Source organism: Marmota flaviventris, chromosome 1, assembly GCF_047511675.1.
Source record: "Marmota flaviventris isolate mMarFla1 chromosome 1, mMarFla1.hap1, whole genome shotgun sequence".
Classification (NCBI taxonomy): Eukaryota; Metazoa; Chordata; class Mammalia; order Rodentia; family Sciuridae; genus Marmota; species Marmota flaviventris.
In genome coordinates, this window is record NC_092498.1 from 476922 (window position 1) to 496407 (window position 19486).

At 51.2% G+C, this 19486-nt stretch overlaps 1 protein-coding gene across 6 annotated transcripts in view; it reads right to left on the reverse strand.

Moving 5' to 3' along the window:
• Positions 1 to 2824: 2824 nt before the first annotated feature.
• Positions 2825 to 19486, reverse strand: part of Dync2i1 (dynein 2 intermediate chain 1) — a 60018-nt gene continuing 43356 nt past the window's right edge. For 5 of the 6 annotated variants that reach the window (XM_071610606.1, XM_071610594.1, XM_027923850.2 and 2 more), the window contains 8 exons: positions 16143 to 16256; positions 15991 to 16052; positions 15421 to 15472; positions 13320 to 13380; positions 10367 to 10466; positions 10049 to 10180; positions 7964 to 8187; positions 2825 to 3445 (listed from right to left, as the gene is read on the reverse strand). In XM_071610606.1, coding sequence (XP_071466707.1) covers positions 3247 to 3445; positions 7964 to 8187; positions 10049 to 10180; positions 10367 to 10466; positions 13320 to 13380; positions 15421 to 15472; positions 15991 to 16052; positions 16143 to 16256 — 944 coding nt within the window. In that variant the 3' untranslated portion in view covers positions 2825 to 3246. The other variant, XM_071610601.1, reaches the window with a different exon arrangement.

Sequence of the window (19486 nt, forward strand, 5' to 3'; positions counted from 1 at the left end):
GCTCAGGGGTAGAGCGCTCGCCTAGCATGCACGGGGCACTGGGTTCCATCCTCAGCACCACATAAATGTAAAATAAGGATATTACGTCCATCTAAAACTTGAAAATCAATGTTTTAAAAAATGTGGAGCCCTCATCCCCTGGAACCAAGACTGATCATGGGTGTATTTTTAAAACGACCCCTCTTGGAAGAGCTTCCTGCAGACATGCTTGGTTTGAACTTCTGCCCCAGCCGGAGTGAGCTCCTCGTGGGCTTGGTGGTGACGGCTCTGGCACCCTAGCAGTGGCTGCCCCCGTGTGGCTGGCTTTCAAGCACTGCACCCGACATTCACAGGGGCTGGGCAGGACCTGGGCTGCGGTTTCTTCCAGCTGGCCAGCAGAGTCCTCCTAGGAGGGAGCAGAGCAGCACTGTTCCCTAGAGGGAAGACCATGGCCCAGCACTTGCTGGGAACCCAAGCCGCCACCGAGGAGACACCTGGAGACAGACACAGAGGAGAAGGAGGAAACCACCCCCTGGCTTCCGGGAAGCCCCTGCATTCTTACTTCGTCATTTCTCCCAGGCTCTGTGACCCACCACTCTCCTCTTCTGCTCCCCTGCCGTGGCTTCAGGCTGTTCCTTCCAGGGTCTGTGTGGTCAGCTTGTCCTCAGGAGCCACCTCTCAGACCCAGCAGCAGTCCATGCCTCCTCCCACCCAGGTAGATGCTTTCCTAGCACAGATGGGAGCCACGTGGGTCTTCTGCCTGACAGTCCCTCAGATACCCCAACACACCAATCAGGAAACAGCCCGAGAGAACCGGGCCACGGGCCGCTGCACCTCCAGGTGTGGGCTCTCCAACCAGTACGTCCATCTTCTGCTGAGGAGAGATCACTTCTGCATTGTGGACTGGTCTTTGGTCTTAGAATTCGACCCCTATTTGCACATTCCTGAGCATTTTGATGGAAATTTAGAAGGAATAGTGTGTTGTTAACCCTCTTCCATGTGTTTCTGCAGGTTCCCACAAGTTAGGTTTAATGACCATTTTCTTAATCATCATTATTGGTCTCGGAGTGTATTTGGACAACAAACATACACCTGACCAGGTAAAATCAGTTAGTCACCCTCTTAAATCCAGGTTAGATCAAGTGCAACTTCACAAACAGGGACCTGGGGAGGGGACAGAAGAGCACTGAGGGAAACCAGTGTCTGGTTCCAGGACTAAAATCCATGCAGGAGGCTGAGGCAGGACAGCAATCAAGGCCAGCCTGAGAACTTAGCAGGACCCTGTCCCCATTGTAAAAAGGGCTCCCGTGCACACGACTCTGGGTTCAATCCGCAGCGCCACACACAGCCTCGGCATCAAGGGATGAGCTCTGTGTGAACAAAGGCTCAAGTGTCTCCATCCAGCACCTGCTGCAGGCACAGCACCGGCCCTGGGGCCAGTGAGGAGAGGGAGAGAGGGATGAGTCCTCTAGAAAGAACGGTGAAGGCGAAGTAAGCTGAGACATCCAAGATGTCTACGAAGCTGAGAAGAGAGTCAGATGACCACATCTGCCCTGGAGGGAAGGGCATGGCTCCTGGGGGCTCAGCACTAGAAGCCAGGAGACTCCTGGGGGTGCTCTGCAGAGACCCACCCACCACACCCGCTTGCTAGAGGGCAGCTCCGGGGAGGCCGAGGCCAGAGGTGCCCGCTCCTGTGTTGGCTGCTATGGAATGCCCTGCTGTTTTCATTAGCTGGGGCTGCGCCACAACCCTGTGTCAAACCACCTTCTTTCTGGGGGTGGCCCAGAGGTGTCACTAAGGAAGGTATCACCAGGGAAGATAGCACTGCCACCTGACCTGAAGCCGAGAGGCCCTATTTTGAGATGGGGGTGTGGAGGACAAACACTGTGGGCTGTCTTCCTGCAGAGGTGGCTGGGGACAAGTTGCTTGGGCCTCTGCGTTCCTGGATGGCTCACAAAGCATTGTCACAGGGCTCTGAGGGGGAGTGGAGGCCCTGCAGGGCAATAAGGGATGGGCGATGCCCCATCAGGGGGCCAGCAATGGGGCAGAGGGCACACAATGCTGTCCGCATGCCCACATGTGGCCATAGGCCACAAAATGTCTGCAGTCTCAAAGGTGGTCTTCCCAGTTGCCCCTAGCAAGAGAGCGCTCAGGAAACCAACCACAGGCCTCCTGCACGTGCCTCCGCTGCCCAGCACGGCCGCGTGGGATGTGAAGTCCACCTGAGCTCCTCAGCAGGTAAGCAAGGGCCCTAGAAAGGCTTCAGGAAGAACCAAGGAACCCATTGGCAAGTCAGGAGGTCTCCGTTCTTGACTTCCCTGAAGCAAAGGACACGACCGGGCATGTGGCTTGGCGCTAGAGGTGATTCTCAGGACCCGAGACTGGGCACCTGACTCAGAAGCACCACAAAGCACCTGCGCTTCCATGAGCGGACTAACGGATCAATCCAAAGGCCTAAGCCCAGGCAGACACCTCCCATGTGGCAGGAGCCACGTGGAGGAGCGTAGGACGGCGTTGCCTCGGTGGGGAGGGCCCCATTCACCCCAAAGCAAAAGAGGTCTGCAGAGGAAGCGCGAGGCGCTGCGCCCTCATGTCCGGCAAGTGGAATCTGAGGCTGAAACCTGCTCCCAGCACCCAGCAGGCCTCAGAGCAGAGGGCAGCCTGCTGCCTCAGCCCTCCACAGCACGTCCACCTCCCGCCAGGACACGGGCCCACACGTCCACCTCACGCCAGGGGCACCTGGCCCAGAGGGCTCACACAGGCTGCTTCTCCACAAAGACCACGTTAATACCAAGGCACGAAGCAGCTCTGCAGGTGACATACAAATCACGCCAAGCAATGCTGCTGCCCATCTCAGCAAAGACGTTCCTTTTAATTTAGACAGGTGTGTTTATCACTTTATGCACAACTAAGAAAATAGTCCATTAAAATAGATCTTCATGGTAGACTGTTTAAGATCTAGTGATAAATGTGATAATATTTTACAGTTATTCTAAAAATAACTAGAAGTCCTCTCAGAAAAGAGCATACTGGACTTAACTCGATACTTCCTTTGAAGTTTAGTGTACAATAAAATGTTCATTTGTTTCTCTTCCAAAATAGTGACTTATTTAATGGGAATACAGAAGTAACACTCTGTAAAACAAATCATGTATGGAATACGCTTGTTCTACGTACATAAACACAAGTGCACACGGTGTCAAAGGGTCCAGTGTTGGGTCATGGGTCCTCAACATGGGTCTGGCGGGAGCGCCCTGGACAGCGCCCTCAGGCAGATAGGCCACCTTCCTTCCACAGGGCTCCCTGCAGGAGCAGGCGCAGCCGGCTGTGCTCGTCTGCCTCTGGGGACGTCCACTGCCTCTTCAGGTACTGGATGTCGACCTTGCCCGAGGCTCTGGCAAGCACCAGGGCCTGGAAGCTGCCACCGGCCTTCTCTGGCTCCCCCATGACGGTCATGGTCACCACCCTGTGGGTGAGAGGGGACATGAGCAGAGAAGCTGGTGTACACCATGGGACCTACACTGATCGCTGGGTCTCCCATAGTGGCCACCTTCTACAGCGTCCACAGTCAGAATGAGAAGCCAGACCAGGGATGACTGTGGGAAACCAGCCCCGTGCCGTGGGCCCACCTCTGCCACGCAGGCGTGACTTACCCTTTGAGAAAGAGCTGCACGGGGCTTGGCTGTGGTACACCTGGGAGCTGGGAAGGGCTTCCTGGGGCAAGTGCCCCTAGCAGGGCCTCCAAGCTGCCCAGGCAGAGGTCTGGCAGGAGGCCAGCATGGGGCCCAGCGTGGGAGGGCAGAGGGCAGAGCTGACAGGATCCAATCCCCCCAAATGGGTTTGCTCTTTTGTAGACATGTGGGAGTCCCAGTTTGGGGGTCCCTAGCACCTCATTCTCCACTGGTTAAATGTCAAAGCTCACAAATCTGCACCTGCAGCCAGACGGCTTCCCGAGCCCCGCAGCCTGGGGTTCAGCTCTGTCCTCCACCAGCAGGGGCCCGAGTGGACCTGGACCTGATCCTGCTCTTGCATGTCCCTCCTCCACACGGTCCCCATGCAAAGGTCCTGCCTCCTCTCTGCTGACCAGTTTTTTGATCGGCCCATCTCAAATCTCATCTTCTCCCTGCAGCTGACAGAGACTCTCACAACTTGGGCGCTACCTCATTTCCACTTAAACTCCTCCCTGTCACCAGTGGGAGGGTGCCCAGTCCTTCCTACATGGCCTCCCTGGGTCTCTGCTGCCCCAGGACTGGCTGGACTCACTCTCTTCCAGTGCCTCTGGGGGACTCCCTCGACCCACCTCTGTCTACTTCACTCCTCTTCATCCATGAGACCTGGCTGGGTGCCGGCCACTCTGGGGAACCTGCTCACTGTGCCTAAACTGGACCAGGAGTCCCACGGCATCCAGGGCATGTCTCTCACAGCCGAAGCACCCAGGACAGAGCCACATCCCACCCAGCAGGTGCCTGGCGCACCTTCCCTGTCTTACTGAGCAGGGATCTGGGTGGCTCTGCAGGCTCTGCGTGGTGCAGACCACACACATGGGGTCCGTGACTGGCGGCAGGACAGGACCGATGCCTCACCGCAGTCAGACGGAGCCAGCCGCCGGGGCAGGCAGTCCTGAATGGTGGCCCACCAGCTCTGCCTGCTACTGACACCCCACATACCCTTGAGCTGCACTCCAGACACACCCCACACCCAGGCTCACGCCACCCAGGCACACCAGAGCCACACCGGGACTCCTGTGCCCTTGGAGCCATGGCCTGAGGGTGGCCCTCTTAGGGTCACTCCCTACCTACTGCCGGCCCCTGAGGCAAACCCATAGCATTTGGGGGTCAGGAAACTAAGCCTTAAAAGGAGCAGACCATGGAAAGTAAAGTAGCGGAGCTCTCAGTGACGCCCGACACTTCCACACCACTGCCCATCAACTCACCAGAAACACAGGGAAACCTAACTGACCGCGTGGAAGCCTTCACAGAGGCTCCCTGACATCAGGACTGTAGGGTCAACACAATGTGGTGCATGGATGAACTATTTCCAGGTGCTCTTTAAAAGCCACTTAGGGCTGGGTGCAGTGGCACACGCCTGTAATCCCAACAATTTTGAGAGGCTGAGTCAGGAGGATCACCAGTTCAAGGACAATCAAGGCGGACTGGTGAGACTGTCTCAAAATAAATTAAGAAGGGCGAGAGATGTAGCTCAGTGGCAGAGCCTCTGGGCTCAACCCCAGCACTGGGAATAAATCCATGACATTTTAAACACATGCATCACACAGCTTAGCACCGTCACTGATCATGTTTTCAAAGGTCCTTCAGATGTGCAAGCTGGACAGAGCACAGCAGAAGACAGAAAACCAGGACCAAAGTCTGAGTCCAACCCTCGGCGCCCCACAGAGCACCACCAGCTCCAGGGCTGGGGCTGGCCAGAGGATCCGGGAGCTGCCCGTCCTCCAGGCACAGCCCGACCTCCAGGCATGGGCTGCCCAGCTGCTCCTGGGCTACAGGAAACAGGAGGCAGGTCATCACCGCCAGCCCAGCTCTGAAGTGTCAGGCACTCCATGGACCCAACCCACGTGCCTTCCCTGTAAGAGCTACTCGGTTCCTCCTGTTCAGTTCTTTAAAGCTGAAGAAAGATAATTCAGCACAAGTATCACTTCCCTAACTTGAAAGCTGCTGCCAGACATTTAAACAGGAGCTCATGGAAAAGGATGTTCTGTCCCGTTCCAGAAGGTTCTGCTGTAAGCTAAGTGGGGAAATGCATCTCAGCGGCCAGCTCTTTCCTGTGAGCCCCTCGGGCAGATGCCTCTAAAAGCCCGGGCAGGCCAGCACCCCCGGACGGTGTGCAGAGGCCTCCCAGAGTGTCACTAGGCTCACAGCCAGAGATGGGACCATTCCCGAGGCACACCATCCTGCGTGGTGAGGGGGATGCCAAGGGAGAGCGTTCCCTGACCAGCCCCGTGGAAGTACCTTCTCAGAATGGTCAGGGAGGACCAGGAGCTATGTGGGAACAGAGGCTGGGGAGGCTGAAGAGCTGTGCAGGAGCAGAAGCCACGGAGGAGGTAGGCCCACGCGGCCCCTCGTCCTCCCTGGCCTCTGTTCCCCACACCCAGCCTCGTCACTCCTCGTCCGCTGTGTGTCCTGCCACCAGAGGAAAGCCACTCCCAATCTGCGTTACGCTACAGCAGACTGGGTACATAGTCGGTGCCCAATAAACGCTGTATTTGCTTATGAAAAGTGACTGACGGACTTCCTGGAGTACAAACCAAGGAAGCAGTGTGCACTCATATGTCAATCACAGTCCCAGTTTTTGATGTGCTTTTTTTGTTTCTGCTTTTTGTTTTTGAGACAGGGACGACATTGCCCAGCTGGCCTCCAACTCCTGGGCTCAAGCAATCCTCCTGCCTCAGCCTCCAGGTGTTGAAACCACAGGCGCACCACCCACTGGTACCTGACAAATTTTTAATAATTAGCATAATGTCAACATACCTAGCAAGTGAACTAAGAAAATATAATTTTTTAAATTTTTTCAGATCTCATCAGCATATCCCTAACCTTCTATCAAACGGTTATCTCCTTCTAACCATTTCTTCCTCTTCATTCCTTTACAGAAGAGCAATGGTACTTCCTCCCAATTCTCACAAACCATCACAGAGAAGTTACTGAAAAGAAAGGTAAAATCTCAAGGAAAAAACGCAGGTGAAAAGACAAACTGAGGTCAAGAGTGCCGCAGTCTGGCTGGGCACAAATAACCGGGGTCGTGAGCCACATGTAGGTTCAAACAGGAACTACTTTATTGCCGGAACCCAACGGGAACTCTCTAGAACTCCACGGAAACTCCGCGAGAACCAACGGGAACTCCACGGGAACTCAAAAGTAGCGGGCACCCGAAGTAGCAGGAGCCGCCTTATTGCCGGACAGCAGAGGTTTATCTACACAACTGAATACACAGCTTGCCCCAATCCAGCATCATCCAGTTACAGTAATCAGTCATTAGCTTAATAATGATACACAGCTTAACTTAATTATCATCATCTTAATGGCTCGCTGGCGTTACTTCTCAACCACTCCTTCTGGCAAAATGGCAGGCGCCATCTTGACCTGGTTGTGGCTCTCAACACAAGAGAGAACCCTTGGCAATGAAAGCTTCTGCAAATATCTCTGCTTTGAAACAGACAAAACAATGGCAAATGATTATTTAAAAGTAGTATCTGGGCTGGGGTTTTGGCTCAGTGGCAGAGCCTAGCACATGTGAGGCCCTGAGTTCGATCCTCAGCACCACATAAAAATAAATAAAATAAAGGTATCGCGTCCAACTACAACTAAAAAAATATAGAGATCTTAAAAAATAAATAAATAAAGTAGTATCACTGACAATGCACATCTTAAATTCACACTAAATAGATTTCACACGGGCCAGCGGGACACAGGGACCCTGGGGGTCTGAGCAGAGCGTGACTGGGGGTGGGGGCGAGCGGGTCACGAAGCACACATGCATCCCTATTTAGAAACCAGCAGCAACACTCACATGCATCCTGAATTCGTAAGATGGCTCACTAGCTCAGAAGCTCACAGAAAGCTGCTTCTTTCCCTTCTGGAGGGATCATGACAGACAACACTGCCCTCTGAGTCTTCCAACCCACAGACGACCTGCGCTGACTGTGTGATGACACCTGGGCAGCTGCTCCAAGACACTGGCTAACAGACAACACAGGCTGAACCTGAGGCAAGGGGACTCTGGGTGGTCACCTGGGCCGCTGCTGGCAGGGCAGAGGCCCACAGGAGCTCTCTGTGCCTTCCCGGCAGGCTTGCGGTGAACCCGAAAGTGCTCTAAGAGACTAAGTATTCTAAATATATGAAATGTATTTTAAGTTATAAATACATCATTATAGTTGGTCACACCCTTTAAAGTGTGGCAATCCTGTGTAAATAAATTAAATAAGCAGAAAGGCCGAGGGGGTGCGGCGGCTCCTGGGCTTTGCACTCACCTGTCTGGGGAGACGAGCTGCGTGGCCACGGGGCCCAGGTCACTCTGCAGAAGGTCCCACACGTAAATCCTCGATGCGTCATCCTGCACCAGGAACACGGCGGGCCTCGTTGGGGACCACTGCAGTGTCCTGATGGCACGGCCCCCCGTGCTGTGGTCCCACTGCAGCAGCGGCTGCGCAGAGGTGAGCTGGTGCAGCCTGATGCTGCCATCCGAGCAGCCGGCCTGCGACAGGAAGGCAGTGTCACCCTTTTAACCGACCCCAGGGCCAGGGAGCCTCTCAAGCACTGACGTCCCTCAGGTCACGCAGCACAGAGCAGTTAACTTTGTGTTTCACAGCTGCTCAGCCCTCACGCATCACGCAGGTGAGTGCCCGCCTGGAGTCTGCACCCTCCCCGCCAGGGCATTCCAGCAAGGCACAAACAGGTGGGTGCCGTGGGCGAGCGGACTATCACTGGTTCAAGCATAAACTGATATGTTTGGCTTTGTGGAAGTAAATAACTCGCTTTTTAAAAAATGACATATGACCACATCAATAACATGGTTACATATTCCCCCCGGATCGAAATTCCTATAAAAGAAAACTGGTTTAATAAAAGACCAAATTTATAACTATAAGAAGAAGATTAATTACTTTTTAATCTATTTAATACTTCACGTACTGTACAAGAAAGAGAAAGAAGAGAAAGAAAAGAAAAGCAACAAGAATGGGAGTGGAGTTCTAAAATGAAATATAAACAAACAAACTTAAAAACCTATATTCCAAATAAGCAGCACAGGTCCACAGGAGGGGGAGGGGAGAGGGGGGAGGGAGGGGGAGGGAAGGGGAAGGAGAGGGAGGAGGAGGGAGGGGGAGGGAAGGGGGAGGAGGAGGGATGGGGGAGGGAGGAGAGAGAGGAGTGAGGGAGGAAGGAAGGAGGGAGGGGGAGGGGGAGAGGGAGGGGAGGGAGGGGGAAGGGAGGGGGAAGAGGGAGGGAGGGAGGAGGGAGGGGAGTGATGGGGGAGGAGGGAGGGGGAAGAGGGGGAAGGGAGGGGGAGGGGGAGGAAGAGGGGAGGCCCCTGGCCAGAGGCCAAAGGAGGGAGGAGGGGGGAGGGAGGGCAAAGGAGGGAGGAGAGGGAGGGAGGGGGAGGGGAGGAAGGAGGGGGAGAGGAGGGAGGGGGAGGCCTGAGCAGCTGCTGAGCCACACCCCTTCTTCCTGACTCAGGACCCACACAGCAGGCTCCTTCACAGAGGCTGGAGGGCTGTGGGTTGGGCTGAGCAGCTGCATCCCAGGTGGCTGCTGGGGTCTGTATACAGTAATCTGCACACGGGTGCCAAGAGGTGTGGACCTTCCCAGGCGAGGTGGGGACTACGGGGTTGATGGGCGCAGCAGGGAGCCCTGGAAGGGATGGTGCCCATCTAACAAGAATGGGTAGAAAGAACAGGTAGGCTCTCAGGGCTGTGACATGGGAGCTGGCAGGGCTCGTATTCTGTTAAACCCTAAATAGTTTGCAACTGAACATAGTATTTCTTAAGAGAGTCCGATTTTGACCTAATTTATTTTACTTTCTTTGTTCTTAATATCATATTGCTCTACTTTATATCACTGACACCTAACACATAATTAATTTATAGCCCAATGAATGATGACCTTTCGAGTTCTCCCAATAGGTCACTGTGTTGTACTTCCCAAACAGGTGAATAATACCACTGGGAAAAGAGGTTCCAGGTCTGGCTCCCAACTCAGGCAAGCCCAAGGCCTCCCTGGTCTTGCCTGAGGCTGGGCTGGGGCTGTGGCTCAGTGGTAGAGCTCTTGCCTAGCACACGTAAGGCACTGGGTTTGATCTCCAACACCACATAAAAATAAATAAGAAAAGGGTATCGCATCCAGCTATAACTAAAAAGTTTTTAAAAAGGAAAAAAGTGCTATAAAAAGAGACTTCCTTGTGTTGGGGTTGTGGCTCAGGGGTAGAGCGCTTGCCTCGCATGTGTGAAGCCCTGAGTTTGATCCCCAGCACCACATAAATAAATAAATAAGGGTATCATGTCCATCTACAACTAAAATAATATTTTAATAAATGAATAAATAAAAACAGACTTTCTTACCAAGAATACTGTTTCTCCAAATGGTGAAAAATCAATCACATTGACTTTTACTGGTCTTATACCACATTGCTGAGGTCGGAATAGTTTGGGAGATACTCTCAAGTCTTGTCTTGTGCCGTGGCTTATAAGACCCTAGTAATAAGATAAAGAGTGGCCAAAGAAAACTTAGGTATAAGGTTGGGTGAAGTCAATATGCTTGAAAAAATTATTCCACATTATAATAAAAGCAAACAGTGAGTTAATCTCAAATAAACTATATACTATGCAACTTTGGGAGCGAGGGATGAGTGGTAGAAGGAAATGTAAAATACTACTCACCACATCTGTGCCAACAATAAAGTGATTAGGATCTGAAGGCAGAAATCTGACACTCAGTGTTTGTGTGGGCCCCCAGAATTCAATCCCTTGATGGGAAAGGCTGGGGAAAGAAAGTGGACATTAAGATGGTGTGTTTTGGAGCCGTAAGGATAACTGACAATCTCGACACTCCCCTAGCATGACGGCACACTGCCTGACGTGAGCCGGCCGGGCCACACCCCCTCGGTGGTCTTGCCCACTCGGCTTCCTGTTCGCGGACACGTGGTGATTTCTTGAGATCCATCATCTTGTTCACCAATTTTTTCTTCAGCTATATCTAATATGCTGCTTAACCATGTGTCATGTAAAGGCACAGGAACAACAGTTTCATTTCTAAAGGTTTTCGGTGCTCCATCAATTCTGTTTGCTGCACTGTGTGGACTACTTCCTCATGCCTATAGTTCTTTCAATTTTTGATTGTGAACTCATCTTTGGCATACAGCTTATGGGAACCCCGGGAGCCCCAGTTTGTAAAAGTAACCCTTCCCCCAGACAGTCGTGCCTACGTCTTTGACAGTCACTTCTCACCTTGAGGTTCTCATGCCCACACCCGTTTCTGTCACACTGAAGGGGCACCGAGTTGCAGGTTGCCATAAAGAGGTTCCAGGTCTGGCTCCCAACTCAGGCAAGCCCAAGACAGCCCTGGTCTTGCCTGAGGCTGAAGCCCAAAGTGCACAGTGAAGGCCCAAGACAGCTCAGTCTGGTAATGGGACTCGGGGTTGTCACACATCAGCTCAAAAGGCTACTACACTAGGTTCCCTCCTTGTCCTTGCATCTAGAGGTTCTCCTTCTATTTGATTTTTTTAGTTGTAAATAGACACAATATCTTTATTTTATTTTTTTAAACATCTTTATTTTATTTATTTATTTATTATTATTATTATTTATGTGGTGCTGAGGATCGAACCCAGGGCCTCACATGCGCTAGGCAAGTGCTCTGCCACTGAGCCCCAACTCCAACCCTCTTTTTAAAAATTATGATGTTTTGTTGAGGTTCTTCCCTTAATGCACAGCTGCTGCCCTGGTCAGAAGTGAGGAGTCTGGATTTCTCTCAGATCTTTTCCGGCTCCTCCTCACACATCATGGCAGGACCACAGATGTCAGCCCTGTGGCTGACACCACCTCGGGCCTCCAGCTGTGGTCCTGCCGTGGTCCTCATTGCCTCTGGGCCCCCTACACTCCAGCTAGACTGCCCACCCTGCACCCCACCCTGCCCAGTCCTGCCTTTCCCCACAGACCCCTTCCTCCTCCTGTTGCTCGTCTTCAGAGCACACCCTACAACCAACCCACCTTAGGAAGGTGGCCATGCGAGGCTCTTCCCTCCTGAGCACCGTCAGTCAGTCCCAGGTCTTCAGTTCTGCCTTCCTCAGCCTCTCAGGGGCCTCCTACCTGATCTCCCCAATTCTACTCTCCCTCCCTCTGTTCCAAACTAAAAATGTTGCCAGGTTGATCATCCTAAATGACAAGGAAGCTATGCCAGCCCTCTGGTGTCCTATCACCTAAACCGGCTAGCAGAGCGAGCAGATGCACTAGGGTGCCCACTGACTCCTCTCCGTCCCTCCACATCAGATCCACTGGCAGCTCTGAACACACCATGCATCTGCGTATCTTTGGGCCTCCCATGTACTATTTTCTGGAGCCAGAACACACCAACTTCCATTCTTCAAAGGTCAAGCTCAGTTATCACCCTCCACAAAGTCACATTCACTCTAGCTTCCAAGGTCCCCTCCTGTGCACTCCACATGTCTGTTCATGCTGAAGGACACTTCCTGCTCTGTTACAGCCATGGAGGACAAGCAATGGCTCCCAGATACCTCTTCAGTGGCAGGCTTGCAGGGGTGCTGAGGGCAGGTGGTTGCAGAAGCTACTTCAACCAAGGAGACACGTGCTCCCAGGGACACCTCTTTTGGTTCTAGAAGGCTGCTGGGCTCAGTGCCCTGGGCCAGGGAGGCTGCATGTCAGGGTTCCGCCTTGCAGCAGGTCCCACTCCTGACCCCACTGTTTCCCATGGACCTCCAGAAGGCATTGCTAAAAGTGGTGGGACAGGGCATCAGATACATCAGCTACTTTCCTCCAAAGAGCACATAAAGTCTTAGAGAGATTTATAGTCAAAATAAATGCAATGCATGGCATGAAGTGAGAAGGCCACACAGAGAAAGAAATGGTTAAAAGAAGACCAGCAAGGGCACCGCTCTGACTGCGGGTCTGGGACTGCCGGACATCATGACATCTGGCTCCGCAGTGCATCTGATGACTTTACAAACTGAGTGATCCACCTTCATAACTGCATTTCAATCAACTGAGGTTGATGTAAAACTGCTAAGCATGTGGGAGTTCATCAAGACCACCCAAAGCTGTTCTGCGAGGTGAAGAGTGCTCAAAGGCCCCAAGATTTTCCAAGGGTTTTCGCATGTTGAAAGTTAGGCCTGAGTCATGAGAAGTCAGCCAACATGGAACATGTGAGTACCACCAGTAACAGCTGTGCATTCACTAAGAAGTGTGTGTCATGTTGAGTTATGTGACTGAAAGTAGAAATGTCCGTCTCTAAATAACACCTTCCATCACTGTTTCTGGTTTCTGAAACTTCATCTAAGTTAAACTTCAGGGCTGCCTTAGAAGAGGTGAAAAACAGTGAAGTAGCATCAATTTATATGACAGAAAACATTTTTTGATCAAAAAAACATTAGCTCTATACATGGAAGTTATATTTATTACATTGATTTGTTACTAATAAATCAACTACTTTCATAAGCAAAAACAGTAAAAAGTTCGGTACAAAAACAGAGTGTAAGAAAATATGCTTTCACTACAAAACCCAGCAAGACATCTGCTGCACATGCAACAGCTCATGCCCTTCCTCTCTGCAGGAGTCTCCTGAGATGGGGGTGCCTGGCGGGAAGCCACACGGTCTCACCTGTCGCCCACCTGCAGCGTGGCACTGTGCACCAGCTTGATCCTCCCTCCAGGGATGAGACCTACAAAGACAGGCAGAACGGGTGCACCTCGTAACCTGGAGCCACGCTCACTGCCTGAACGTCATCTCAAACAGTGCCACAATGCAAACGACAGGTGAGGTGCGCGTGCCCCGCGAGGATCACAGGGGACTCTGACCCTGCAGCCTTCTGCCTTCAGGTGCAGCAAGAGCAGGGGCAGCACCCTTCAGCCCACAGCAGCAAGCCCCGTCTGCAAAGTCCCCCAGGGCCGTTCAGAACCTACTGACGGAACTGGGGGTCTCCAGCTCCTCCAGCCTCCCTCACTGCTCCTCAGTTTCCTAACTTCCTCTCCTCGAACAACAAACATCAGGACTCCCAGGGCCAACCCCATCTTTCTTTCCCTCCCCTCGTTTTCCAAAGTGCGCACAGCCACCACACTGACCCTCAGACACGAGCTGGCTTAGCCTCCTCGCTACTCCCAACACCATCCTCCCTTTTTAAAACCACTGCACGAGAGGAACAGAGACCCATGTGATTCTGCGCAGAATCTCGCCTAGGACCTGGAAGCAACTAAATGAAGACACTGTGAGGTGGCAGGGCCCTGGCACGCTGCCATCATGTGATCTAACTGCCTGGCACCTCTGCGGCAGGCGTGCCCATGAGTCCTGGCTCACGCTTCTCCAGAGACACCTCTCTGACCCAGCCTTGTCCAGGTAGCTCCGTGTCCTAGCATTACACCCCAGTCCCCATCTACAGCCCACATCTCCTCCCCACCGTTTCCCTGGCACCTGGGACTGGACCTGCAGAGTACATTTCAGAAAGGAATAAAAGAAAGACATGGCTTCAGTCCACGACAGGCCACAGTGGGAGGCCTCAGGACAGCTTGGCAGCCTGCACTCTCTGCTGCCAGGCAGCACCCCCCTCCTGAGGGCAAAGTGGCGAGGCAGCTGGGGATCTGCAGAGGTAGAACACACGAAGGGTGTGTTTCACAGCACAGGCACATGCCTCGATCCCCTGCATGACATTTCATATGTGCCTCAAAATGTTTGTAGGCAGACTAATGCTATTCCCACTGCCTGTGTCTGCGGGCAGTGCTGTCACTGGGGCCCATCAGCAGCAAGGCCTGCCTCCACAGGCTCAAACCACAGGGTCCTCGTGCTTGGGAGAGCAGGCAAGGCAGGTCAGCCCGCAGGGACAACAGCAAGGTACGCTGAGCAGGAGGGACGAGGGCTGACGGCGAGGAACACCGCAGAGGAGGCACAGGGCTCCTGTGTTCTGAGGACCCGAGGTTCTGAGCGTAACCTGACAGACCAGAACCCAGACAGGTCAGCACAGGGGGATGGCGCACAGCAAGTAATGCGGTCTTGTTTCCCCCAGAAACCCCACGGTGCAGGGCATCCGTCTGGTAGGGGCAGCCACATCTGCTCTGTGAGGCCAAGAGCGCCTCCCTCACTCTGAAGAGCAGGAACAAAGTCCAAATCACTCCTACTGCTTCCCAAAGCCACCCAGGGACACAGCCCAACACAAACAAGGGAGGCTATGTCACTGAAAGGGGAGCGGCTGGAGGCTGAGGCAGTCCAGCTAGGCCACAGCGTACCACAGGACCCAAGTGTTCTGTGACCTCTGAGCCCTCTTGGCCTCTAGAACCACACCACACAGCATCAAAACTGCCAGCTGTCCCCCATCACTTCTGCCCCACGCCCCGAGGAGTCCAGGAGGGCCACACTGTACAGGAAGAGCCCAAAGTGGGCAAGGGCTCGGGCAACGGATGGCACATCTGCTCCCAGCTGAGGCCGTCTGAACTCTGCTGCCCTTCCCAACACCTGAACGCAGAACACAGAGGTCCTCGACTGACCCAACAGAGCAGAGCGATAGGCAGCTGCAGGCAGGACTGACCAAGCTACGGGAGAAAGCATTTGGTCAGTGCTATGAGGTGCCACTCCACAGCTGGTAAGGTACACAATCTACAACTTCATTTTTCAGGTAGCTAATCACACATTTTCAAAGCAGGTAGAGATATGTTTGATTTCCAATTGTTTCAGCAAATACTGACTAAAGTTAATTTTTTAATTTAATAGTTACCTAAGTCACTTATCGAGCCTGCCATATCCGCCTTTGGTAATTCAACAACCACCTAAAATAAAATAATGAAAATGAAGATGACATATTTTACAATTAGGAAACAACTGAAGCAAAATATGGCTCTAATTAAGAGAGCACGGGGTCCTAAAAATATAACTGCCCCAGAAAACAGGCTGGCGGTCAGCTCCAGGACCGACATACTGACACCTTAATGCCAGGGGCACCTTCCTTCTGGTCGCTACACTCTCCTCCCTCAGGGACTTGCTCAGCAGGTCCCATGGCCTACAGGATGAGTCCTGATGTCACCCTCTGGCCTGGACGCCCTCCCACAGCTCTCATTCCATGTTCGCACAGGCCTGCAGGAGCGGCTACCAAGTGGCCAGCCAGGCCCTAGACTTGCTGGGTCTCAGATCCTGTGTCCCCTCCCCACACAACTACAAACCCAGGTCACTCCTGCTTTCCCCCCTGCTTGTGTCCTCTCTTTCCCGGCCCATGCCCTCAATCCAGGTGTTTTCTCTACTGCAGCCATTCCATTTGGCCAGTGGGCATGGCCTTGGGCCAGCAACTCACCCACATATTGAGAACCCCGCTGTCATCCAGGGAGGCCACGTGGAATGACAAACCCGACGTTTCTAAGGAAGCCAGAGACAGAAAGAAAGCAGCAGCTTTAACCCAGGCAGCCCGTGGGTCCCTGCTCTCGCGGGCTGAGGGGCGTCACGAACCTTCCTGGGTAGAGAAGGGCGAGAGCACCAAGCTCTGCTTCCGGCAGACGGACGAGGAGACGGCCTCCAGGGCCTGCAGAGGGCTTCGGTGGCTCACTGAGGTAAGGACTCCGTCTGGAATGAACCCGCATCACACGGCAGGAACACAAGCAGGTCGAACAGGACAAGGATGGAGGTGCTTCTGGGTCTGAAACACCCAGCTCTTGCCGCAGGCCCCCAAGGAAAGCCAGAGGCCAGGACAGACCAAGCAGCATCATTAGGAAACAGACACGATTCAGAAATCCCTGAGGAGGACGAGGAGCCCTCGCTGCCAGGAGCTCATTTAAGACTCTGCGGGTTTTACTGACAAGAGTTAGATGGCAAATAAAATGAAACAATCACTTTGCACTCAGTGGCCCTCTCGACCCAGGGGTCCCTCACCCATGCACTCAACCAATGCAGACTGAAAATCCTCTGGGGGAAACCTTACCATAGTGACCGCAGGGGCCCTTCTTACCAGGACTCCCACAGGGCACAGCAGCTAGTCACGTATTTGCACTATCTTTCATACACAAGTCACGAGAGATGGTATCAAGTACAGGGGCCGTGTGCACAGGTATACACAAACACCACGGGGCCTCGTGTAAGAGGCAGGAACACCTGAGGACCGGGGAGCTTCAGGGGTCCTGGAACTAACCCCACCAAGACTGAGGGACTACATATGGGTCAGAGATTTAGTGTTTTGAAAATAGTGCTAGATTCAAAGGTTTGTTATTAATACCAAGAGTTAGAAAATGCAGTTATAAAAGATTTATTTTGGAGCCTAATAACTGCCTTGCCTGAGGCATGTAAATAAACTTTATGTGTTCTTTTCCCTGTCTAAAATACATACATATCTATTCATGCATGGTCACACATATGCATATGTGCATATATATGTGTATATATAAATGCCATCCAAACCCACAAAGTACCTATAAATTAAAACCCTCTCAAAAGCAGCAATATCTCCCCACTGCTTTTTTTATGCACAAGCACAGATACACATGGCACATAAACAGAAAGGCAGCATATATGTGGATTAAAATGTCATGGGAGGCATTTAGGAAATGAGAATTTTTAAAGTGCTACTTAGTCAAGAGAAAGAAAATGAATCTCAAAATGGAGAAAAATATCTGCAAAACACATACCTGACCAATGGTACAGAACAGAGGACACAGAGACAAACCCACATAAATACAGTTCTCTCATACTAGACAAAGGTGCCAAAACATACACTGGAGAAAAGATAGCCTCTTCAACAAATGGTACTGGGAAAACTGGAAATCCATATGCAGCAAATTGAAATTAAACCCCTATCTCTCACCATGCACAAAACTCAACTCAAAGTGGATCAAGGACCTGGGAATTAGACCAGAGACCCTACATCTAAAGAAAAAGTAGGTCCAAATCTTTACCATGTCAGATTAGGCCCCAACATCCTTAACAAGACTCCTAAAGCACAAGATATAAAATCAAGAATCAATAAATGGGGTGGATTCAAACTAAAAAGCTTCTTCTCAGCAAAGGAAACAATCAATCAGGTGAACAGAGAGCTTATATTGTGGGAGCAAATTGTTGCCACACGCACGTAAGAGCACTAATCTACAGGATATATAAGAACTCAAAAAACTTAACACCAAAAATACAAACAACCCAATCAATAAGTGGGCTAAGGAGCTGAACAGACACTTCTCAGAAGATGATATAAAATCAATCAAATATTTGAAAAAATGTTCAACATCTCTAGTAATTAGAGAAATGCAAATTAAAACTGCTCTAAGATTTCATCTCTCTCCAGTCAAAATAGCAGTTATCAAGAATACAAGCAACAATAAGTATTGATGTGGTTGTGGGGGAAATGCACACTCATACATTGAGGTGGGACTGCAAACTGGTGCAGCCAATCTGGAAAGCAGTATGGAGATTCTTTGGAAAACTGGGAATGGAACCACCATTTGACCCAGCTATCCCACTCCTTGGTCTATACCCAAAAGACTTAAAAACAGCATACTACAGTGATGCAGCCACATCAGTGTTCATAGCAGCAAAATTCACAATAGCCAAACTGTGGAACCAACCTAGATGCCCTTCAATAGATGAGTGGATAAAGAAACTGTGATATATACATAATGGAATATTACTCACCAATAAAAGAGACTAAAATTATGGCATTTGCAGGTAAATGGATGGAGAGAATATCATGCTAAGCGAAGTAAGCCAATCCCAAAAAACCAAAGGACAAATGTTTTCTCTGATAAGTAGATGCTAATCCACAATGGGGAGGGACATGGGATGAGTGGAGGAACTTTGGATGGAGCAAAGGGGAGAGAGAGAAGGAGAGGGGGCACAGGGATAGGAGAGATGGACATAATTACTCTAGGTACATATATGATCACACAAATGATGGGACCCTACTTCGTGTACAACCAGAAGTAAAAACTTGTGCTCCATTTGTGTACAATGAATCAAAGAACATTCTGCTGTCATGTATAACTGATCAGAATAAATGAAAAAAAATTTTTAAATCTAATAAAAAAAATGGACAAAAGACCTCAACAGACACCTCGCCAAATAGGATGCATGGATGTCATGCAAACGTCTGGAAAGGGCTCCCACCATGCATCACGAGGAGGTGCCACTGTGCCCCTGGCAGGACACCGGAATCCGGTCTCCGGGGAGGACGTGGTGGCCCAGGAGTGCTGTTTGCTGAGGGAGGGAATGTCGACCGTCGTCCTATCCAATAAAGACTTCTTATATGCAAAAAAAGCAGACCCCAACTAACACCCCTCACCATGCCCCAAATCAGCAGAAGTGGAGCACAGACTTATCTATAAAATCGAGGATCACACAGCTTCTAGAAGAAAACATAGGGGACACCTTTGGCAAAGCAGTTAAGCAAAAACGGCTTAGATGTGACACCAGACATAAAATCATAAAAGAAAAAGATTGATGATTGAATTTCATCAAATTTAAAATGTTTTCTGTCCTTCTAAGACAATGTTATGAGAAAAGATAACCAGATTGAGAGAAAGTATTTACAAAACCTGCCAGTTATACCCAGAATACACGGAAACGCTCAAGACATAAAGGTCTGGGATTCAGCTCAGTGGTGAAGTACTTGCTGAGCTTGTGCAAGGCCCCGGGTTTAATCTCCAGGACAAAAGAAAAAAAAACCTTAATAAGGGAACAACCCAATAAAAAAAAAAAGGAAAAACCTTCAACAGATGTCACCCACACAGACCTAGGGATGATGAATATGAATAAACATGGACGTGTGCTCGACATCACCAGCCATCAAGGAAGGGAAGATCACCGTGCTGGTG